Raw genomic sequence first — 25,688 nt, forward strand, 5'->3', positions numbered from 1 at the left:
AATCTGCACTACATGATTCCTCTTGACAGTCAACAGTAATAAGGAATGTATATGTCTTGAAGAGGCAGTAATTGTGGTATAAATAATTTTGTTTCTTTACTACAAACTTATCTAAGATGTTTCTACTTAGTTCCACGAATGCTATCATTTAACAGAAAGGTACGTGTCGTTTTACGCTGATTTATCCCTGATGTTTAGAATTTATCTACACACACACACAAAATATATATATATATATATATATATATATATATATATATATATATATATATATATATATATATGTGTGTGTGTGTGTGTGTGTGTGTGTGTGTGTGTGTGTGTGTGTATTATAGGAGTGAGTGAGTGTTTCGAGGGAATGACAAAAGATTACTGAGTTATGTAACAAGGAAAATGTTTTTCAAATAACTCTTTCTGGCCTTAATTGTCTAAAATAAGACATCATGTAAATTAGCTGAAGATTCTCTGCGGTGACTGTAGCGAACTTTGCTCCCGCAACTATTGTTACTAAGCTAACCACTACTACTAGCACACACTACAACTACTGCACTAGCACTTCAGCATCAACGATGCCCTTTCTATCGCCAGGAGAATGATGGTGCAGGGCTCCTCCAGACCGTGGAAAGACATCCTTTACGAAATGACGGGAGAGCGCGGACTGGACGCCAGCGCTCTGAGGGAGTACTACCGACCGCTGGAAGAGTGGCTGATTGCTAATAACGAGAGGCACGGCGAATACGTCGGATGGACACCAGGTATTGGGAGAAACCCTACCTTTCTTTAAGCTAGAGAAACCCTACTTTTTTCTAAGCTAGAGACACCCTACTTTTTTTAAGCTAGAGAAACCAAACTATTTTTAAGCTAGAGAAACCCTACTTTTTTTAAGCTAGAGAAACCCTACTTTTTTTTTTTAAGCTAGAGAACCCTACTTTTTTGTAAGGTGGAGAAACCAAATTATTTTTAAGCTAGAGAAACCCTACTTTTTTAAGCTAGAGAAACCCCAGTTCTTTTTAAGCTAGAGAAATCATCCTTTTTTTTTTAAGCTGAAGACACCCTACTTTTTTAAGCTAGAGAAACCCTACTTCTTTTTTTAAGCTAGAGAAACCCCATTTCTTTTTAAGCTAGAGAAATCCTACATTTTAAGCTGGAGGAACCCTACTTTTTTAAGCTAGAGAAACCTCCGTTTTTTAAGCTATTGAAACCCTACTTTTTTTAAGCTAGAGAAACCCCAGTTTTTTTTTAAGCTGGAGAAATCCTACTTTTTTTAAGCTAGAGAAACCCTACTTTTTTCTAAGCTAGAGAAACCCAAGTTTTTTTTTTTTTGGCTAGAGAAAACCTACTCTTTTCTAAGCTAGAGAAACCCCAGTTTTTTTTTAAGCTAGAGAAATCCTACTTTTTTTTTAAGCTAGAGAAACCCCACTTTTTTTTAAGTTAAAGAAATCCTCCTTTTTTAAGCTAGAGAAAACCTACTTTTTTTAAGCTAGAGAAACCCTACTTTTTAAGCTAGAGAACCCCCACTTTTTTTAAGCTAGAGAAACCCCAGTTTTTCTTTAAGCTAGAGAAACGCTCCTTTCTTTGAGCTAGAGAAGCCCTACTTTTTTAAAGCTAGAGAAACCCTACTTTTTTTTTACGCTAAAGAAGCCGGGTGGTAGGAACCAACTGGAATATAAAATTTAGGCTAAAGGCCAAGCGCTGGGATCTATGAGGTCATTAATCGCTGAAAGGGAAACTGAGAGTAAACAAGTTTTTAAAGGTGGAATTTGGATGATCAAATTTAGGCCAATGGCCAAGCGCTGGAGCCTATAGATTTGAAAGGTATAACAGAAGGAAAACCTCGCACTAGCACTATGAAACAATTGTTAGGAGGATGGAAAGTAAGATGGAAGGAAGAGAATATAAACGGACTCACAGTGAAAGAAATGAAAGGGGTTGCAGCTAGGGGCCGAAGGGATGCTGCAACGAACCTTAAGTAATGCCTACAGTGCACCGCGTGATGTGCACTGACGGCACTATCCCCGTACGGCGGCCGGTTGGTTTTTGGTTTAAATTAAGCAAGCCAGGGATGGGGATGGTGGGGGGGGAAGGCAGAGTTGCTAGATATGAGCAGATAACATATTACAGTTAGTGATATGACACCTGTCAAGAGTGTGTGTGTATTTAAAGTTCAGTAAGAGGCATTTTCTTATTGCAATATTTTATATCTGCTTTTGGCATGTATTTTCGCAGCCAATAACCTTTGGCGTTTGGCATCAACTTGATATAAACCAGCCAGTCAAACAGTCAAAAATATGATAACCATGGTATCTGAATAGCTCCTCTGCATCTTAAGCAATTATCAGTTACCTGCTTGAGGGGCGGTTCAACAAAATAAGACCTACCCGTTTACATGCGTTTTATCAAAAAGTGAAGTTGCGAGCCATACACTGTACTCTCTCCTTGTTCAGCCCCAAAAGAGTAACCTCATCTCCCCGTCCCTCTTTTTACAAATCAGTGGGGACAGTTTCGAGATTCACCAGCTGATAAGGTTATCTGAGCACGACGAGTGATAAAGTTGCTTCAGTAATTCTTTAAAGGCATTAAGTATACCTTCGTTTAACCAGACCACTGAGCTCATTAACAGCTCTCCTAGGGCTGGCCCGAAGGATTAGATTTATTTTACGTGGCTAAGAACCAGTTGGTTACCTAGCAACGGGACCTACAGCTTATTATAGCAAGAAATGAATTTCTGTCACCAGAAATAAATTCCTCTTATTCTTCATTGGCCGGTCTGAGATTCGAACGCGGGGCCAGCAGAGAACGGAACCCACCAGCCCAATGAGGAACAGCTTCAAAGGCAATAATATTTTGACCATCTCAAATTTATAATAATGTAATAGAGTTATCTTGAATATTACTGTAGGTTTACAAAATTCATTACCGAAATATCTCAGTGAATAGGCACTCTATTTGGTAAGTCTCAGGTGGTCTTTAGAATACATTAGGTATGAATAATCAATTCCAGAAGCCTTAAGTGGTCTTGACCATATGGTCTTAGTAATCAGGTCTTTATCATTCAAATTCATTTTTCGTGTAAAACAGTGTCAGTCACACTGTCACCGACATACTGTCTTTCTAATGTCTCCAACTGATCATGAATTATGTATAAAAAGAAATTTGAAATAATTACAAAAAAAAAGAAAACTAATTATTATTTTTTTAATTTCAGACGGAGAGTATTGTCTGTACCAGAAGCCTACACCGACGCGCAGTTCGTGCAGAAAATAAAATGTTCTACAAAGAAATAAAGAGAAACATTTCTAAAAGGAAGATAGAAAACCATGTCGCTTTAATTTGGGTGCAAGTATTCTGTTACTTAGAAGTAAGTACTCTATTCCCTGGATATTAGTGAACTACTAAAGGGATTCAAGTCTTCAGTCACTTATCTCTAAGCAATTTATAACTTAATCAGGTATTCTAATACTTGGATTGAAGTATTCTATTACTTAGATTCAAGTATTCTAATATTCAGACTCAAGTACTCTATACCTTGTCTCTTTCACGTACAAGAAATGGCATCCGATAGGTTGGATCATATTATGTAATTGTTAAGTGTTTTGAAATGACTCATTTAATTGTTTACTTTGGCGTTACAACTCCCATAGTCATCAAGGACAACCAGAAGTCATCATTACTATGACCAGAAAAAGAAATAACAAGTTGGTTCTCTCTCCTCATTAAAATATAGAATAGTTTGTACGAACACAGATTCATACAGCATGGGTTTTTGCAAATGTGTTTATTTCACAGTATGGTCACGCACAAACAAACAGGCACATACGCGCACACACATATATATATGTGTGATTATTATCACATTAACACCTCGCTTGTGTATGAGACATCTCCACAGGTGATAAAATACGAGCCTGGATGCAGGACCTACAGCCAGTCTGTATATACTGTATGTATATATATATGTATATATATATATACAGTATATATATATATATATATATATATATATATATATATATATATATACAATATATATATATATATACATATATAATATATATATATATGTATATATATATATATATATATATATATATATATATATATATATATATATATATATATATGCGCAGGTGTGCGTATGTGAACGAGTAATGGAAAGGACCGAGCATTTGAAATGTTCAACATGGCTTTATTCCTGGGCATTCGTTTCAGGATATTTATAAGAATAACTCTGGTATTTATTGATATTTATTTGTACTAACCCGTCATACTTATTTATCTCGTTGTTAGGTATTTAAGCAATTATGCATTATGTTAATTTTATGTTTCATACATTTAGTTTTCCATTGTTATGTTATTTTGTTGAAATATAATGTTAAAATAGATGCTCTGAGCTATTATTTTCCTGTGGTGTGTTATCACTGTTATCTCGTGTTGTTATCGGAGAGGCTGTCTCTGCACGCAGTACTTATCGTTCAATCGGCTGTTAAAAACCACAAGCTCATCTGTATCTTACCTAAATTTATTTTAAAAGAAATTTGAAAAATACACCTAATGCATACCGTTTGCCCTCCTGACAGCTACCCACAATAGTCGAGCAATTAAAAATCTCAAGCTAACAGAGTCTAAGCTAAAATTAATGTATGGTGCAAATTATGGAGATGTTTAACTCTAAGAAAGCTTAAAGTATGAATGTTAGCGGTCTAGGTCACTGTATCCACGACTCAGACCTCTTCATTATTGTGTTTCTCGAACTACATGCAACTCATTTGGAGTGGAATGTTATATAAAATTTGAGCCTAAGGCCAAGCGCTGGGACCTAAGAAGTCATTCAGCGCTGAAAGGGAAATTGAGAGTTTTTAAAAAGGTTTGAAAGGTGTAACAAGAGGAAAGTTAAGTATACCTTAGTTTAACCGGACCACTGAGCTGATTAACAGCTCTCCTAGGGCTGGCCAGAAGGATTAGGTTTATTTTATGTGGCTAAGAACCAATTGGTTACCTAGCAACGGGACCTACAGCTTATTGTGGAATCCGAACCACATTATAGCGAGAAATGAATTTCTTTCACCAGAAATAAATTCCTTTAATTCTTCATTGGCCGGTCGGAGAATCGAACGCTGGGCCAGCAGAGTGCTAGCTGAGAACGGTTGCGCTATGAAACAATTGTTAGGAGAATCTGGAGAGCAAGATGGAGTAAAGAGAATATGAACGGAGGTACAGTAAAAATAACGAAGGGGTTGAGGCTAGTGACCGAGGGGAAGCTGCAAAGAACCGTAAGTGACGCCTGCATTGCACCGCGTGAGATACACTGATGGCTCTACCCACTACGGAGATGCATATCGTTTAAAATACTATAGGTATCATTCGTAAATGCAAATTCACGTCTTTGGACTTCGGCAGGTGATTTGCATTACTCATTATCAGACGAAAAACTTGAGTTTCATTAAATTTCTTACATCTGATCTTGCCGTTAACTTCTGGCACGTTTGTTGAATTAGCCGTGTTAGGTATTTCATATTTCTGGATCTTTCCAAGACAGTGACCCCCAACAACGTTCAGGCGTCGTTATCTAGGACTAATATTTCTTGGAGGTCATTATATTTATGCCTAATTAATTGGTTTACTCATTCATTACTAGACTATTTATAATAAAGCTGACTTTACTGAAATATCACCTCGAAATGGATGGATGATTTTTGTTTTTAACTTTAGTTTTTAATACTTTCCCAATTTTTCCTTTGCATGAATAACATTTCGGATCAGTTACACTAAGGCAAGTATGTAATCTGGTTTCTTATCAGATTCCAGAGATTAAATCCGATTACCTTTATTACGGATAGCAACAGACCAACTCAACCTTCTACGGTATTCTTAGCAGTTAAAATTGAGTAACAGTAAATGCGTTAATCACTGACTATTGTTACCTGGTGTCATAAAAACTGGTATTTTCCTTGGCACCATAATCAAGGAACAGGAAATACAAAAAAAAAAAAAAAATTTCGAACGAGCTAAACAAACATTGACCTTTCACACACGACCATTTATGATCTATTAATGAAGATTTGCTTTAACTTCTACAAAATAAAAAGAATAAGAAAATATCTAAAGGCAACTGATGCTCGGGAAGTGTTCTTAGCGTGAAGATAGCCGTCATCCTCTCTCGTGTGATAAGCTCTAACGATAGTGACTGCAGTGAGTGTGGTGCTGCTCCTATACCCGTATTCGTGCGATTTTAAGCTGGAATATTCTACTGAACTGCCAAAGAGTGAATATTCATACATAAACCGGTAATTCTTCGATGACTCACGCAACAAATTAAAGACTAATATCACAGCAACTGTGTTAGAAAATGACAAGGCAATTCCGGAGTGAACAGTTGTAGTCACAAATGTGGCGCTCAATTGGAATGTCTACTGACATCCCTAGTCGGTATCTTTAAAGTGAAAGTATTTTGTGTGAAGCCATAGTGTTGGAACATTAATAAAAGCATCGTAATCATTGGCAAGGGAAGGAATTAATGAATGTAAAGCGATGTAATTCGTGGCTTCATAAATGTTTGGGCATTTTACAAGGATAGGTTGGTATGTAGGGGAGGTATAAGAATTAAGAGGAGCGAGTCCCCGCGTTAAATAGCAAATATAAGGAGTGTTGCTGTTATTTATTGAAAATTTTGGCTATAAACCATTTCGACATCGTCCACGCAATGTATGAATGTCATCACCTCACTTTCCTAGAAGTCTAGGAATAGAAACGCGTGAAACGTTTCTCGTATTTTATACCTTCATGAACGTTATGTAACCATGATGCCAAGTTTGTCGTTTTAATTTGTAAAAATCGTTGGATTTATGTTACTCTGGTCAGATTTAACAGATTAGTAATAAATTGCTGCAGGCTGAAGTTTAGCAGTTAGCACCAAGCAATGATAACCGAAGAGATAAGAAAGATAATGGTAGTTTAAGTTCTGCTGCCCTTGACATCGTACATCTGCCAGCTCAGTCTTACGTGCCTGCGATAATTGCCAGATATGACAATAAAGTAACTCTAACATTTTTGTTTAATATTGTTATAAAGTCTGGTACTTATTCCATATTGTTTAATTATTATTTTAAATTTAATACGAAAAAAATTTATCCGTGAATGAGTAGTAATTATGCAATGTTAGTAATTTAAATGCTAAAAATAATAAGTCACTTTATTCGACTCGCATCAAGGTCGTGACTCATTAATTTGCTATTTTGCGTCCTCTGTTCCTGCTGGACTTTATTAGTGGCAGGAGTACTGTCGACACTAGTGACCTTTGACATGGAAAAGTTTTAGAAACACTAATTATTATTATTTCAATAACAATACTTATATATTTTTTTATTTGTAAGTCTTGCCAACTCAAATTTATCAATTAAAGAAAGTAATCTGTGCGTCCCTAATTTACACAGGTTTTAAATTGACGATACAATTGCATTTCATAAGTAGGCTATTTAACTCTGGTTTTAGCATAAAGTGGATAATATGTTTAAAAGTATTAGCTCAGATTTTAGTGTAAATCGATCAACATATTATCACTTTATAGTTATTAGTTTAGTTTTTAAAGTAAATTGGGCAATACATTTCCATTTTATAAGCATTAGCTCATATTTCAGTATAATTTGGTCAATATATTTACAGTTTATAAGTATTAACTCGGTTTCAAGTGCAAATTGACCAACATATATTCTCCTTATTAGTATTAGCTCAGAGTTTAATGTAAATTGATCAATATATTTTTACTTTATAAGTATTAGTTCATTCTCAAGTATAAATTGGCCCATATATTTTTACTTTTATAAGTATTAACTTAGGTTTTAGTGTAAATCGACTAATATATTTTCTGTTTATAAATATTAGTTCAGATTTTAAGTATTAATTGACCAATATATTTTCACTTTCTAAGTATTATCTCAATCTTAAATATAAATTAGCCAATTCATATATATACATATACATATATATATATATATATATATATATATATATATATATATATATATATATATATATATATATATATATATATATATATATAATATATATATATATATATATATATATATATATATATATATATATATATATATATATATATATATATATATATATATATTCATGAAGCTACAAATGTCGCTTATTATCCAATTCGCAACTTCGGGAATATCCCCGATGGGGAATTATCACCGAGGGGAATTTTTATAGTGGTAAATGGATCGGAACCGACGGGTCTTGATCCCTCGACACGGTAACTTCCAGCGACTCTATTCAACGGTCAAACCGGGCTCGAGACCCTTCGGTGGTAATTCACCATCGGGGATATTCCCGAAGTAGCGTGAATTGGATATTAAGCGACATTTGTAGCTTCATGAATGTATATAAATCAAGGTGTGATAAAAATTTCATATATATATATATATATATATATATATATATATATATATATATATATATATATATATATATATATATATATATATATATATACATACACATACATACATACATATATATATGTATATGTATATTGTCATGAACTGGAACGTCTTGGTTGGGGAGAAATTGAAACAAGGTTTATATTGATGCTGCCACGAAACCAAGAAAGCCCAGCTTATGAACAAAAGGAAAAGTTATTTGAAAACTTACCTCAGATTTTCCCTGGATTACAAGTGAATGAAAAGGTCACCATTTGGAAATTAAAATTCTTTTACAATTTACAGGAGTTTATTTACATAGATTTAGCAAGGAAACAAGGAGACAACAAAGCAACATGATAACTGATGGGCAGACTCATTAAATGGATACATGGAACAATAATGTAATGATTGGCAACACACAAGCTGAGTAATAAGGGGACCCAATTTCGATACAATCAGTCCAATGATAATAATAATAGTTAGTCATGCCCCGATTACACGAAATAGTCTCAGTTAGATGATGCAAATGATGGAACTCCCGGATGGGAAAATAATTCATATAAACATTTTCAGGCCACAACGGACTTGATATCGACTGCGACCAGGAATATTCAGGATTGTCGGGTGGCAGGCTAAATAATGGGGCACGGAGTGCGATAGGGCAGCTTGTTTCTCCTGAAAGAGAGTTCCCGGATTGACAACAGAGGCACACAGAAGGAAATGGAATCCCCCCTATAAATGAGGATACTTTACACAATTAAATATTAACCACAACGTAGCCCAGCAGATAATTATAAGGAGATCACGTAAGCACAGTATGGAAATCGTAATGGATTGGGCTTTTAACACAAGCACACGCACTCGCACAAAGAGAAAATTAACACTTGTATTTCTTAGCCTAAATTGCCCTTAAATTGCACTGGGGGAGGGATAATTGGATACTTAGCACGGGATCTTTACTGAAATTCAAGGCACATTAATGGCAAGATATGGGAGGCTGGGCAGGACTCTTAACAAAGAAGGATTGGTTTGTGGAGGAAGGAGTTAAAGTTTAAAGAAATGGGAAATTTTAGGGGTTTTTAAGTAGAAGGGAAAAGGGCTGACTATTGACTACTTGCAACGTACGAACCTTGTATGACCATTGTGGGCGCCCGAACGATCGTTGTGGTTGTCCGTCGAAGATCGTCCCACCAGTGTGAGGGAAAGATGGAGCCAGCACGTGCGTTCCTGACGAGGGCACTGGAGTTTCTCTCTCGCTAAAGCCAGGGAGGAATCTTGTTTTCGATGGGTAGGCCGGTCCGTCCTGCAAGGAGTCATACGCCAGCAAAAAGCAGAGGAAAAAAGGGCCTTAAGACTAAGTACTTACAGGTTAAAAGTCCTATCTGGCCATTAGGCTAATAAGCCTATTTGACCTTCCCCATACCTAGATGCTCCCCCATCGCGTGATGGGTGTGAAAAAGGGAGTGTCTATTATTTCCCAGAATCAGGCGATGGGGGGTGTTCCCTACACTGCTCTACACTGGTACTAACAGCCCTAACGCAGTTCAAACTATGCTTGTCTCCCCGTCGCCAGCCGCTTTCCCCAACTTTACCGTCAAATGAATAGCAGATCATTACAAAATTAAATGATGCACAGAAATCTACAGGAGGGAGGGATATATATCCTTGACAAATATATATATATATATATATATATATATATATATATATATATATATATATATATATATATATATATATAGATGAAAACCTTAGTCTTATGACCCTTGTAATGCTTCCAGATCATTCTGGTCGCTGTTGGAAACGTCTAATTCCTTGATGAAATCCGCAATCCAATCATCCTTCGCTATGGACATGAAGCTTCCAATCTCCAAATCGCACGATTTCTAAATACAGCGACTTCTGACGGTGCCCTTCGATGTCTGAGTGCTCCTGTCACACTGGGATCAAACATTTTGCGTATATAAAAGGCTTGAACTTACGGCTTTTTACGCCACGCCAGAGGTTGCCACAAGAGTATATGCAAGAATTTGATCCAATATGCATTGCATAACCCATATTTTGCATATATAAAAGGCATGAAACTTACGTGTTTTTACACCACGCCAGAGGTTGCCACTGCAGTATATGCAAGAATGGGATCCAATGTGCAATGCATAACCCAGTTCACATATGAAGTAGGCATGAAACTTACGGGTTCTTACGCCGCGCCAGTGGTTGCCTTCCACTCATATGTGATTGGGCATTGATACCCCATTCCCAAGGGTATCACGTGGCAGGTAAGGGGATGCACAACAATTGTCTTAGGGCACTCGCCGCCAGTCCCACCAGCCGCTGTAGTGTCTCCATCGCGCAGAGATGCTTCCACAGCCATATCCAGGACTGATTTCCATCACACAGCTCATTCCTGCTCCCATCATCAGAGATATCCTGGCTTCTTTCTTCTGCAAGTAAACTACCAGTTTTCATCAAAAAAGAAGAATCTTCTTTAGGCACCATTCACGAGACTGCGTTTATCTTGTAGAGCTTCCGAACCATTTCAGATTCTCGCTCCAGTGTTCGTAGTCTCGCTGCAGATTCCAGCCTCATTTTCTGATGCACTTCCTTTCTATTTAGGGGCTTCTTATTTGATGGAGTTTTAGTCGGGTCTTTTGGGTGTCTCTTGGTGCCAGTTGAAGGTTGTTGCAATGCCTTGATTTGGCGAAGTTCTTCCTCCATGCAGTTCATTCGTCGGTAGAGGACTTTGCAGTTGATCTGGGGCTTCCTCATACATCGAGTTTTATCCAAAGCCTTTTTCTTTTCAGCTTTCCTTTCTGATATAGGTTGTTCTTGCGGCACCATTTTGATCATATTCTTCTCTCTTCTGGACACTTCCTTTTCCTTGCGTCTCAGATTATGACCCTTCATTTCTTCACTTGTCTTTTCTCCTTTAAGAATTTTGACTTTCGTTTCCAAGGATCTGATCTTCGTATCCTTGGCCAAGGTCTCTTCTTGGAGTCTTTCGAGTTCCAACGTTGCCTCCATCTTTTCAAACTCCATCATCTCTAATTCCTCCTTCGCCTCGGCTGGTTCGAATTCCAGTTGAACTTCTTCCTCATCATTTCATGCAGCTTTCCATTAGCCTTCGATTTTTCTGCTACAACAATTTTAGATTCTTTTAACAAACCGATGACCTCGTTTTGTTTCTGGGTGCACTCTTTTTCCAATCGGAGGATCTCTCTATCCCTCTTCAAGTTCTGTTCTTTGAGCCTTTCCAGCTCCTCCTTTTTGTTAACAATTTCTATTTTACATCGGTCGAGCTGCTCCAAATTTTCATGGGCCATCTGTTTCTCAGTAGCAAGGAGTTGTAACTTGTCTTCTAAACCGCTGATCATCAAGTTCTTATGCTCGTTTTCCTCTTCAGACTTTCAACGTGATTCTGCTTCCTTACATTCTCTTCTCGAATTCTTGCCAAGTCCTCATTTAGCTTGTTTTTTCTGGCTTGCATTTCCGTTCTGCTGTTTTCCCTTTGCTGTAGATCTCGGTGCAAAGTCTCCTTCTCCATCTCGAGAGCTACGACCGTGTTTTCCAAAATAATTAGTGTTTGGTCTTTCTCATCCTTCATTTGCAATTCTGTAAAATATTATCCATCTTTTCACTGATACCATTATCAAGAATCTTTTCACACTACCATGCAGACAATATTAGGCTTTTTAAAAACTTTCTCAGTAAGAATAGTCGACTTCCTAATTATCAGTGGGTACCTGGAGTAGCAGTTACTCTCGTTTCAGCTGAGGCAGGGCTGAAAAGTGTTAAAGGTGTTTGAGCAGACTACAGCATGCATTAATTGCCTCAGCTAGGTTTGCAGCTTGATCTTGTAAAATGTCATTTAAGCTTTTTTTCTCTTCAGTTAATTTACTCTACCGGTGATCTGGTATCATAACATAAAAGGTCAACAAATCTGATAATGAATCATTAAAGTAAAATTAAATGTTAACTGAAAAGAAATTGCAATAACGACAACCTCACTGAATGGAAACATTATGTTCGTACCTGAACGTTGTACAAATGAACATGGCAGTAGTCTGGACCACCACGTCTATACCCCCTTTCTGCTTTCTGCTTACCTAACATGTTTCATTTAAGCAAAGTTTATCCATAATTCCCATTTTTAATTTACCATCTTCTGTGTAAAATAAATTATTGTTAAGAATTAGCCTCACCTTGGCAACATTTCCAACTTTTATTTTATCTTTTGTTTACACTCCCGTTTTTCGAGGTTCCTGCACAAGGTTCAGTGTAACAAAGGTAAAGTAAACTCAGCACTTGAGAACCATAACATATATATATATATATATATATATATATATATATATATATATATATATATATATATATATATATATATATATATGTGTGTGTGTGTGTGTGTATGTATGTATGTATGTATGTATGTATGTATGTATGTATATATATATATATATATATATATATATATATATATATATATATATATATATATATATATATATATATATATCCCAGACATACCATGATTTGCTTCCTTGTAATGCTTGATGAAAGGTTCGTCGAGGTTATTCTGAGCTCTCTGATGAGGTGTCTGGCTCAAGGGTTAGGATTCTCTCAAGTGTGAATGGAAAGTTGAGTTTCTGCTCGTGGCAGAGACTGACTGTCACTCGGGCAGTGTTTCTGGTGACTAGAACGGACTGACTGCCGTGCTTGGGATGCCCAGTCCTTTTAAGACGTAAGGGCATGCTTGGGGCCCAGCTCCAGGCTATGGTACAGTCTTGTGAAGAAACCTCGAAAAACTATGAAGAGTTTGAACAAAAGATCAAATAAAAGTTGGAAAGGTCGCCAAAGTGTGACACTAATTCTTGATACTAATTTATTTTACACACAAGATGGTAAATTAAAAGTGGGAATTATGGATAGGCCTCACTTAAATTAAACATGTAAAATAATGTACATCAAGCAATCAACTGAAGGGTGAATTAAGCACATCAATTAAATAAAGAGTTTACATAAATGGACCATGTGCAAGGCACCATTAAAGCCAATCGGCTAGGTAATTATATTAGCCCATGTTTCGGGCGAACTCCTCTACCAAATCTTGGATTCAGGAAAGGGTCAACTTGATAAACGTCACTGACAACACTCCTGGAAGTGAAAGGATTCCACATGAAACTCCTAGCAATTTACTATCTCTCATATAATTGATTAGCACACAAGTTGGAGGGATATGCTACTCTACTTCACTTCTGGCAAGGGAAATGCGTTACTCTATGCACTGTCTTCAGGGGACATACACTGGCACTGATACTGACACTGTTTGGGAAGTCAAAGATAAAGGGACTGAATTGAGTTGTTAAGTTCAAGAAAGATATTGAGTCAAAGATAAAGAACACTGGCATAACCATTCCTCATCCCAGACATACTGTGCTTTCCTTCCTTGTAATGCTAGATGAAAGGTTCTTGGCTGAGGTAGATCTGAGCTCTCTGATGAGTTGTCTGGCTCAAGGGTCAGGATTCTCCCAAGTGTGAGTGGAAAGTTGAGTGTCCACTCGTGACCGAGACTGTCACTCGGGCAACGTATCTGGTGACTAGAACGGACTGACTGCTGTGCTTGGGATGCCCAGTCCTTTTAAGACAGAGGGGCATCCTAGGGCCTAGCTTCAGGCTATGGTGTCACCGCTGATCTGCAGATTAAGGGAAAAAGTCTCGCCAGTAATTGAAAACGCAGTAGGTGGTAAGTGGAATGTGAGATTTAGTGAGCGTAAACAGCATTCATCCACAGGTGTGAACTCTCAGGAGACATATAAACGCACTACCATCGACGAAAGGTCTGTGCCATTCCTTAAATATATCCTCTCACTCTTTACTCTGTCGGTCTACCTATCCCCTAACTCTCTCATGATATTTTTTAAATCACTAAGGAAATAAGCGATACTGCGGCGTGGAAAACCATAAAAATATATATTATATATAAAATCACGGAAGTGATCAGTTAGGTAAGCAGAAAACAGACAGGGGCTAGAGATGAGGTGGTCCATATTACTGCCGTTCATTTGAATACTGTTCAGGTACGAATGTAATGTTTTCATTCTGTGAGGTTGTCATTATTACAATTTCCTTTCAGTTAACATTTAATCTTACTTCAATGATTCATTATTAGATCTGCTGACCTTTTTGTTATGATACCAGAATATATATATATATATATATATATATATATATATATATATATATATATATATATATATATATATATATATATATATATATATATATATATATATATATATATTTCCTGGATTTCTAAATTTGTAAGATGCTTTACAGGCCGGCAACGGATCTTTCTTTAATTTGGCCTTGGAAATCTGACTTTACGTTAAGGGAAATCATAAAAAGAAAAAGAAAAATGGGGCTGATTCAATGGGCTTAGAGCTCTACTTCATGAGGGAATGTTACGTAAACACTCTGGTTAAATTAAATAATTATATTTACAGAAAAGAATCAAAAGGAAAATGGTTAAATGAATTATTAAGTGGCTTGCAACGCCTGAAGATCTTCCTACTGGAGTCTTGAATGATGGCAAGGCACAGTCCAAGATGAGTCCACAGCAAAGTCCCTCTGCAATAGAGTTAAACATTACACGCCAGTAAAGGAAAATATAACACACACAATGACTCGAGGCTGCACTGATGGTGCCAAGGACTCGAGGAATGAATGGACACTTTACACTGGAACACAGAGCATTGGCAATGGCACTGGATAAAATGGCACGAGGACAAAGCGGAATACTGGCACTCAATAAACACTTCTAATTGCAAACTATCGTGACTAAAAGGTCTTCACTCGTACTTTACCTTAGGGGAAGCGGGTCTCAGACGAATACTGACAAGGGACAATCACATGAATGGCACAGTGCACTAATCACTTGGACGGTCCATTCCGAGAATGACTGTAGAATCGGAGTCGAGTCTGGAGTCGGGTGTGGACACGGGGGTAGGGGGGGAAGGGCCTCTCAGCACCTCTCACACGCATACGACTGCTCTGGCTAACTGCAAAGATCTCTCCTGTCCAAGCTCCTTTTAAGGCAACCGCCAAGGGCAGGGGCCCCAATGTCGGGCCTATGTGGTGACAGGGCTGAAGATGTGTCATTTTCCAGGTATTCCGACCATCTGCTTATATTTCCCCAGGTATCCTGTGGAAAGACAATTCAGCCAGCTCAATCTGCCTTTAGAATGGTTGCTTTAAGCAGCTTAGTTGGGCTAAGCTGCTTAAGGGAGTGGCACTCAGCCTCTTATCTTTGCCCTTTTCGACTGTGCCATCTAAATATCTGTTCCAGGTAAAGGAAGGTGACAGATCAAAATGTTGATAACTTTTAGTGTGTTGATATCTAGGTCAACGGGGATCAGCTATGCAGCGACAATTCTACTTTCGGTAAACTAAGGGCAAACTAAGGGTTGGCTGTGCAGCGACTTCTTGTAAATTATAATATATATATATATATATATATATATATATATATATATATATATATATATATATATATATATATATATATATATATATATATATATATATATATATATATATATATATATATATATATATAATATAATATACAATCTTCTATTATGGCATACAGGTAAATATTTGAGAACAAAATCGTTTAAGCATAACAGAAATACAGTAGGACTTCCAAAATGACAATAATTTAAGAAGTCCAGTTTACATAAAAAAAAAGCAGCACCATGATAGGCGTAGCTCAAGTAGCCTCGAATCAGTCCAAAAGGAACATTTCCCGTTGGGTGGAGCGGTTGTCGACAGAGGGCAAGTTCCAGACGGGAGCGATAGTCATTGCGGTTGCCGCCATGATCCTGGACCTCATCAGACGCAGGCAGAGGAGGTGAGTTCACTGGATTCGTTTAGCAATAGGTAAATGTTACCCCAGCAAACCCAACCTCTCTATATATCTTCCAAATTGCTTTGTTCATTGATATTTGACTGTTTTTGGCCTAATTAAGATATATACGTAGTTTCATCAAGTAATATTGACTGCAACCTCATAAAATTTGCATGACTACGTATGTAGTCATTGGGTTCTTGGGGTGTTATTTCTGTTCTACTGTATTATTTTAAATTATATTTCCTTGCACTGAGGTATTAGCTGCAGAACATTATCACAACTCTTCAGTAATTAGTCTGTTAGAAAATAAATCTTTTTTAATGCTGTACAACAAAATTGGTTAATAAGTGAAAATTACATACTTTATAATTCTGTACTTTGTTGACAATAATCATTTTTACGATTAAATCCAATTGTTCGTTATGACGATGCTTACTATTTTGTCATTACATGTTACTCAATAAATGAAAAACATATGTAAAATATTGATTTACATGGGATACTTCTGTACAAGAAAAAACTATTTCTTGTGATACTTTTGAAAACATACTTTCAAAGGTAATGATTTCTCACCCTTTTTGCATTGAATCCTGCAGTTTTTCTTACAGAACAGAACACTTCTCTGGCTCTGGATAGTGGTTTACATTGTATGTTCTAATATCCTCTTCTTCTTCGTTTTAACGTGCTTTTTTCCCATTTTTATATGGGGTAAGCACAATGCCTTCTAATATCCGCCGGTACAAAAAACCACTTACCTGGCCGTGATCCCATTCTTTGCCTTGGACTTGACTTCGCAAGCATCACCATAACTGAGCTTTTTCGAAACTCCTTTTGCTTTATATGACTATTGGTGCATAACCATATATTCCCCAACTATATACAACTGCAATGTTTAGTGCATTCAAAATTAAAGTCCAATACCATTTTTTCCTTGAATCCTTGGTCTATATACAGTCAGATAATGGTCTATCCATTAGATCCACCCCTCCCATTCCATTAATGTAATTTTCAACAATATTAGGTGCAACCACTACATGCCCTTTCTTCATCTCATAGCGATTTACTCGTTTTACTGGATCTTTTCCACAAGCATTATTGCATGGTGTAACTACAGAATTATCATTCCGTCTCAACATTTCTACAACTCCATCAGATCTGTAATCATATGACCTCCTGCTGTTTTTCTTCATTTCGGCAACACTTTGGACTGAGCATCCTTTCAGGCGATTTTTTCTAACTGTTCCAGTGGCTCTGTGTCCAAGCTATTTCAGGTTTGACATTAGATCATAGAATGTGTAAAAACTATAAAAAAATATATGGTAAGAACCAGGATTTTCACGAATTTTTAGACAGTCCATTACAACAGATGCTCCACGGGGGCTATCTTTGCAGTAATTTTCATTTCTTCCTTCAAAAATGCTAACCTTATAAGGCATTCCACATGAACTGGCGATAACCCAGCATTTGTGCCCAAATCTTATTGGCTTCCCTCTGATGTACTGCCTATATGAGTGCCTTCCAGAATAGGGTACCATGGACTCATCAATGGTTAGATGCTCGTGAAGTACTCCAAACTAGAGTCAAGATTTGTTAAGAGTTGCACAGAAGGGACTAACTTCAGCCATTTTGTTTGATTCAAGAGCTTTATTATCTGCCAGACGAATAACTTGTTTTATCTCCTGAAATCGATTTCGACTCATAGTTTGTGAAAATGCTGGGCAAGATAAATCAGGTGCTCAGCTCCAATTGTTTGTCTCTTTCACTTGTCTGTAAATTATAAACAGAAAGAAGCAAAGGGCCCAGAAAACTGTACTATTCTTCATTTGTTACCTGAAATCCTGGCACATTTTTGTCTCTTTTGGCATACCTATTTGTCTCATATACCAAATGCGTTAGCATATTGCTGAACACCTTATCAAAAACCATCCATTCAGATGCTCCTGCAAGTTCTGAGCATTTTCCTAAAAGCAGATGTTTTGCATCTTTCATTACATCTTGAGTGAGGTCTGGTAGAGGGGTAATATGGGCATGTTTCCATACTGGTAAATTTCTTTTCTTGTCAGTTGGATCCGAAATAGTCTCTTCTTCAAAGTTGTCGTATGTAACATCAGCCACCCCAACAATTTCCTGTGGCAACATTTTATTGTGCTCTGGAGACTAATCATCCAGTTGCTCCACATCGCTGCCATCACCACTATAGCTGGTGGGCCTGTCATGGCCATTTGGAAATTTCAACATCGCCCTCTGTCCTCAATACCATCAATAGCATCTCTCAATATGAGAAGTGATTCTCGGGCCATAAAACGTTCTGCTATTCATGTTGTTGACCTGTAAATTTAATTTGAAACAATGTAGGTGAATACACCATAATAAAGCTGAAAAATAACGCCTGGTTCTGCATTTATATAATTTTTATGCATTTGAAAAAACAGCTTTCCTAAAATTTTACATTTACCACATTTTTATTACACATGACTTTATGCATTCATAAGAGAAGTATATTATGAAACTTGCACAGAAAGAAAAGCTAATAGTGATCTCTACTATTAAATCTTAGGAAATATAACTGGTAGCTAAGCTACCTACATTTGCCCAATGATTCCATTTGTAGTCATCAAAATTAAAACTCACCAAAAAAGGTAGAGGGCTGTAACTATTGAGACGCCGACTGCCTTATCCCCTTTTTGCAACATTCAAGATGACACTGAATCAGTGGTATGCACCAGAACTCACTTTCTTTCCTAACTGTGCAGGTTGATGTTAGACGTGGCAGAGTCACTGAATAAACCGTAGAGCATCACATTTCTTCCGGCGCAGAATTAAAGTTTGGAAACAAGTATAACACATTTTTATGGTACTTTAGGTAGAATATGCTCTAAAATAAAGGTCCCTGTTAATAATTAGCAAGATATATTTTTCTAATTTTGACAAATTTTAAAGTTTATGACTACGCATGTAGTCACAAATTTAAAAAGATATCGTTTATCGATGTCATTTTTTTGGCTACCCGTATACTGCTGTACGGGTGAGATCATTTGAGAAATTGGCATAATGAAGAAAAATTTACCGTCATTTGTCCATATTTTTGCTTTCCATCCCCAAGGGGCCTTCTGAGTTCCCGCCATGTTTAACACCAGAACCCTTGGGATGAACGTCAAATCATATACGAAAGACGGCAGATTTCTCATTAACTGCGTAAATTTCTCAGATTATCTCTCCTGTACTGCATTATACACACCCTTTTCTGTTTTGTTTAGCCAAAAATTTATATTAATAAACGATCTGCGTGCGGCCAGCTCCTTTGCATTTAGCCACGGTCCCGTGCATTTGGTACCAATGAAATGTGGAACTGCTTCTATGATACTGTTGGTACTGAACTGTGATGACTGTCATAGTAATGATAGTAATAAGAGTAGAGGATTAATATTCTGTTTTATGTAATAACAGCAGTACGGTTGGTAGGATACCGGCTGTTGAAACAACCGAGGAAAAAATATTTTTGACCACTAGCTGGTTTTAGTCCTATTTCCGTTGTCTAAGATTTACGGTATAACTGACATTAGAAAAAGCCTGATTAATGGAGACCAGAGAAAAGCAATGTCAGCGAGTATCCACAGAATTTAACATGTTTCTATTATACTACTATTATATTCATTGTTCCCAAGTTATCTTTCAGGATTCATTATTCTGAACATGAGCGTCAAGTATAACGTGTTTTAATTTTAGTAGCAAAAATCTAGTTTTATTCCTGAGAATTTATTGTGACCATTATTAATGTGAACAATGCTTGTTCACAAGTATTATTTATTCTAAAGGAAACAACGTAAGTAGTGATTATTAGTACAATTGAAACTTGATCTGGTTCTTCATCCCAAAGACTAGAATGGGCCAACGCAGGCCGAGACGTCGTCATTCTCCACGGCATAGGACGAGGCCTGTACATCCCCAGCGCGTCGCCCTACGTCATGAAGCTAGCGACCTACCTCAGGATGGCTAATATTGAGCATAAGGTGCGTCACGCCTTTGGTTAGACAGATGTTCTTTGCGTGTGTGTGAGAGAGAGGGAGAGACAGAGGGAGGAAATACAGACTGATGTCATACATTGTGTGTGCGTTTGAGCGAGAGAGAGAGAGAGGAGGGGTGACTAATGTCATACTTTCTGAGAGAGAGAGAGAGAGAGAGAAAATTGAATATCAGAGACTAAATGATCACCATAAAGACAGACTGATGTCATATTTTGTTTGTGTATGTGTGTGTGTGTGTGTGTGTGTGTGTGTGAGAGAGAGAGAGAGAGAGAGAGAGAGAGAGAGAGGGAGAGATGAATATCAGTTAAAGACTAACTGATCACCATAAAGACATTAATGTCATACTTTGTGCGTGCCCGCATGTGAGAGAGAGAGAGAGAGAGAGAGAGAGAGAGAGAGAGAGAGAGAGAGAGAGAGAGAAATGTCTTTTGAATCCCTGTAACTGATATTCTTTTACCACCAAAATTCATTGTAAACATAGCTACTGTATATACTGGGATCTTTGCTCTTACTCAGTTAGACCACGGGTCACCAAACTTTTTTCACAGCGGGCCAGATAACTGCGAGAATGACCAGCGCAGGCCGCATAACTATTTTCTTCAATACAACACAATGAATACAAAAAATAAAGACAACCAACATATTTATTTGCCAATACATGAAATACAAAATACACAAAAAATAAAGAGAACCTCCATGTTTACTTAGCATACCAATACACAAAATACAAAATAAACAAAATATAAAGACAACCAACATATTTATTTACCAATACACAAAATACAAAATACACAAAAAATAGACAGCCAACATGTTTATTTACCAATACACAAAATACAAAATACACAAAAATGAAAACAACCAATATATTTGTCTACCAATACACAAAATACATAAAAATTAAAGACAACAACATATATTTACCTACACAGAAAATACAAAATACACAAAAAATAAAGGCAACAAACATGTTTATTTACCAATACACAAAATACAAAATACACAAAAATGAAAACAACCAATATATTTGTTTACCAATACACAAAAAACAAACTACTTAAAAAATGAAGACAACAAACACATATTTACCTATACAGAAAATACAAAATACACAAAAAATAAAGACGACATATATATTTACCTATACACAAAACATCAAATACCAAAAAGAATACAACCAATGTATATATTTACCAATGCACAAAATACATAAAAAATAAGGACAACTAACATGTATATTTACCAAGAAGGAAATACCAAATACACATAAAATAAAGACAACCTACATATTTATTTACCAATAAGTTATCAAAGAAGGCGTACATATCCAAATCTCACAAACTGGGGTTTAATTTTTAATATATCACCATTATTTGATTTGGAATTGCTGCACATCCAGCCGAGAGGATTGCAGGCGCTCTGATATCCAAAGTTGCAAAAAGTCGCCGAATTTTTTATTCCACAGATTTTCCTAAAACACTACTGTCAGATGCAAAAATCAGATTGGAAAAATCTGGACATTTTTACTTATGCTTATTTAAATTTTTCTACATAGTAAATTTATTTGCAATTTATGTTATTTCCATATAATTAATTATATATTAGCTCATTTGTGGCAGAGTGCGGCGGCGGGCCTTATGAACTGATCTGGCCGGCCGGCTCCAGACCATGGGCCATAGTTCGGTGACCCCTGAGTTAGAAAATGAATTAATCTATAATCCAATATAATCGTTACTGCAATTAATATAGTCCCACAATTAGATATGACTGCAGGAATATTACAGTCGATCCTTTATTTTAGGTATGATATGTGTGATGACTCTACCTTTTAAGCATCATTTTGATTTCCAATCCCATGAGAACTTTCCAGTTATGATACAGAGAAACATTCTATTTTCAGAAAATTGTTCGACTTTATTGTGGATGGATTTCCGAAAAGTGATCAATATAGAAAGACCTTCCATTTTAAGAATGTTTTTGCTTATAATTCCAGGTGACTTTCCAGTATAATGCTTGTAAAAGATCTTCCATTTCAGGAGTAGTCACAAGTTAATTCCAGTTGTAATTTCCAGGTATAATACGTGGAAAAAGATCGTCCATTTTAGAAACAGTGTTGATTGTAATTCCATTTGGAATTTCCAGGTACAATATATGTGCAAGACCTTCCGTTTTAAGAATAAGAGTTTTGAGTTGTAATTACAGGTGGACTTTCCAGGTATAATACATGTAACATTTAAAAATAGCTTTGAGTTTTAATTCTAGAAATTTCCAGGTACAATACATGTAAAGAGAATTTCCATTTTAAGAGACTTTCTTAGGTACTGTGACTTTTGGCTTCTAATTTCAGATGGACATCACCGAGCCCCTAGGTCCTACGGGCAAGAGCCCGTGGATCACCATAAACGGACAATCCATGGAGGACTCTCAAGTAATCATGGACTTCCTGGGAAGTCACTTCAATAAGGACTTCTCAAGTCATCTGAATGATGAGCAAAAGGCCGTGGCCTGGTTGTTTGCTGTCATGGTGGAAGAGCATCTAGCGAGGTATGAAAGTTGCGGATGATATATTATTAAATTACTATTAGAGGTGGATTTTAAAATCATCGTAAAATGAATGATACGGTAATTTTGCTAGCACTTTCTTATAACCTTTGTACATCTAAGAAATATATTCAGCCTGACATATCACGATTGAAAAGAAAATCTTCCTCTCTTTCTCAAGTAAGACATTTCCAAGTCAGTAAATCTCAGCCGTATTTTTCTGATCCAAAGTTCTGCTTATACAGATTTGTCCATTTTCCTATCAACGCAGGCACAGGCGATGGATACGAGATGGACATCAGTTAGGCTTAATGGACATTGGGCTATGTCGTTACTTGCTCTCCTGGTCGGCCGCGATGAGGATGAGCTGGAAGCAGGAGTTAATGATGGCACAGGGTATTGGAAGGCATGCCCACCCAGAAATCGAGTCTTTCCCCAGAAGAAACTTCAGAGCTCTCTCGAACTATTTAGGTAACTTGACTGATATTCTCTCTCTCTCTCTCTCTCTCTCTCTCTCTCTCTCTCTCTCTCTCTCTCTCTCTCTCTCCCCTTGGCATTGGTGATCAGCGGTTTTATGAGGCCAAAAGGCTTAAATGATTGCATTACTTTCAATATCAGTCTGTAAACGCGTTTATTCGTGTTCACATAATACAAAGACTTACGTTCATCTTTCCTTGATTGCTTAAGGGATATTTCCACGTACGTAGGCCTACAGACACTGAAACAGAGACCTTGCACTGAAATATCTAGTCTTGGGGTGCATAATGTTTCACATCTGAACGTAGTAAATATTCAGGCATAGAAGTTTAACGAGACGTAATTGAACCACGTAATGTGAAATGTTCCATTTTTCAGGGAATAAACCCTTCCTCATGGGAGACGAACCGTGTGAAGTTGACTGCTCGCTCTTCGGATGGTTAGTCCAGATCAAATACAATTATCCCGGATCACGTTATGGGACTTTGCTGAAACAAGTGATGGTTTTGTGTGCGTATTTATGCGTTCTGGTGTATGTATGTAATTACAATCTGTGAAATATTTTCTTTTGGAAACAAACTTAGGTTTTCTGAACCTATTTAACGTCTATATATATGTATGTATATATATAATACATTTTAAAATATATATATATATATATATATATATATATATATATATATATATATATATATATATATATATATATATATATATATATATATATATATATATATATATATATATATATATATATCTGTATATTGTACATTAAACATTAAAGCTCGCATGCGTATGTCATTCACGTGAAGGTATTTTCCTCACTTGCAGATGATTACCCGAACCTTGGTGCCTACGTGACTCGTATGAAGGAGCTCTTCTGGCCAGATTGGGACGACTGCTTATCCCAACACTTCATTAATGACGAAATCGATTAAGGAGCCCTCGAAGACCAATTCTTGAATAAGTAATATTGTAATATTTCAATAAAGATTTGTAAATTCTAAAATGGCAATTTTTTTCTTTCTATAGCCCTTTCGGTAACTGCCGTCTCTAGACCTAAGTTGTGCGCTTTGCTGCTAATTATGAAACTTAAGAAAGTTAACAAGATTTGTGTGGGTGGCCACACTGTGCGAGCAGAGCGGTTTGACGCCTCGCTAAACCTTGCCGCACGTCGCACACGAGCGATTTCCATCATTAGAAATGGGTGCTCTGAAGCTTCAAATTTGCCGAGCAGTAATTCGAACGATCCTTGACTCATACCCTAATGTTCATGAAATTTGTCTTGTACATTCGAGACTGTTGATGTTAAATTCTCTTCACTCCATTCTTCTCTTCTTAAAATCACGAATACAGATATTTTTGCTGGTATAACATCTAACTTCACGGAAGTATTTTCAAATAAAAATAATGTTTGTATCAAATTTGGTGATGACATATCTGCAAACATGGTCAGTTCAGATTTGTGTCGCGTGTGTCTTCGGCGGCTTTAGTGTGGCCCATGACGATGCGCAGGCTACCTGGTTCAAAATAGGGGGACATGGCGTCATGAGAGAGAGAGAGAGAGAGAGAGAGAGAGAGAGAGAGAGAGAGAGAGAAAGTTGTAACAAGGTTGTTCTTCATAAAAGATTTGTAACAGTCATTTTAAAATAACACCTGCTTGCTTGACCCCAGGGCAAGCTCACCGAGAGATTGACATGCATATAAGATCCGCAGATTGTATTGACTGACTTTGTTGTGTGGTACAGGACTGGGACGCAATAATCACGCCAAGTAACTGCGGTTTATGGGTGTTTTGACAGAACAGAGGGTTCAGGAGTTCGATTTTTCGTATTTCCAAAAGACGACCGTTAAAGAAAAAAATGGATACTTTCATGTTCGTTGTGCTGATAAAGTAATCCTAACTATGCGCGTTCAAATGAATTATGTAATAGGGAAATTTCCAAATTGCATGAACAAATACAGAGGCAGAAGCCAATGGTTTGAAAGCCCAAGTGAAAAATCTTAGACAACAATGACGTTAAAGTTAGAGCTATGGTAGGAGATATTTCAAAACCTGTTTTTAGGTGCAACACAATTTGATGCTTCATTGAACAAAAAGAAATCTCAGCATGGACAGACGATGATATTACTATCTGCTTTTATGTTAAGAAGTACTGTATGAGTCCCAAGTGCGATAATTATTTAAGGGATGTCAAAGGATTTCCACTACTGCACCCAGTCTGTGCTTGTGTGTGTGTGTGTGTGTGTATATATATATATATATATATATATATATATATATATATATATATATAT

The 25,688-nt window shown here is 36.8% G+C and overlaps 2 protein-coding genes across 5 annotated transcripts in view; both read left to right on the forward strand.

Moving 5' to 3' along the window:
• Positions 1–3,925, forward strand: part of LOC136849394 (angiotensin-converting enzyme-like) — an 82,368-nt gene extending 78,443 nt beyond the window's left edge. The window contains exons 24-25 of the mRNA XM_067122746.1: positions 589–755; positions 3,206–3,925. Of these exons, the coding sequence (XP_066978847.1) occupies positions 589–755; positions 3,206–3,264 (226 nt within the window). The 3' untranslated portion in view covers positions 3,265–3,925. The remainder of the gene's footprint in view (positions 1–588; positions 756–3,205) is intronic.
• A 2,178-nt stretch (positions 3,926–6,103) lies between these two features.
• LOC136849707 (failed axon connections homolog) lies at positions 6,104–24,405 on the forward strand. 4 transcript variants are annotated; one of them, XM_067123063.1, is made up of 7 exons: positions 6,104–6,189; positions 16,087–16,347; positions 20,225–20,357; positions 22,720–22,916; positions 23,185–23,384; positions 23,769–23,900; positions 24,222–24,405. In XM_067123063.1, exons 2-7 carry the CDS (start codon positions 16,193–16,195, stop codon positions 24,326–24,328), a joined length of 924 nt encoding a protein of 307 aa, XP_066979164.1. In that variant the 5' UTR covers positions 6,104–6,189; positions 16,087–16,192; the 3' UTR covers positions 24,329–24,405. The 4 variants fall into 4 exon arrangements, with proteins under 4 accessions (XP_066979164.1, XP_066979162.1, XP_066979165.1 ...); XM_067123061.1 differs by having other exon boundaries at positions 6,165–6,284; XM_067123064.1 differs by having other exon boundaries at positions 6,170–6,262.
• The last annotated feature ends 1,283 nt before the right edge of the window (positions 24,406–25,688 follow it).

The sequence above is a fragment of the Macrobrachium rosenbergii genome, chromosome 21, assembly GCF_040412425.1.
Source record: "Macrobrachium rosenbergii isolate ZJJX-2024 chromosome 21, ASM4041242v1, whole genome shotgun sequence".
Classification (NCBI taxonomy): Eukaryota; Metazoa; Arthropoda; class Malacostraca; order Decapoda; family Palaemonidae; genus Macrobrachium; species Macrobrachium rosenbergii.

Coding starts and splice junctions, on each gene's coding strand:
- LOC136849707 (XM_067123063.1), top strand. CDS start 16,193: ATGATAGGCGTAGCTCAAGTAGCCTCGAATCAGTCCAAAAGGAACATT. Junction 22,917..23,184: donor GTGGAAGAGCATCTAGCGAG/GTATGAAAGTTG, acceptor CTATCAACGCAG/GCACAGGCGATGGATACGAG. Junction 23,901..24,221: donor GAAACAAGTGATGGTTTTGT/GTGCGTATTTAT, acceptor CCTCACTTGCAG/ATGATTACCCGAACCTTGGT.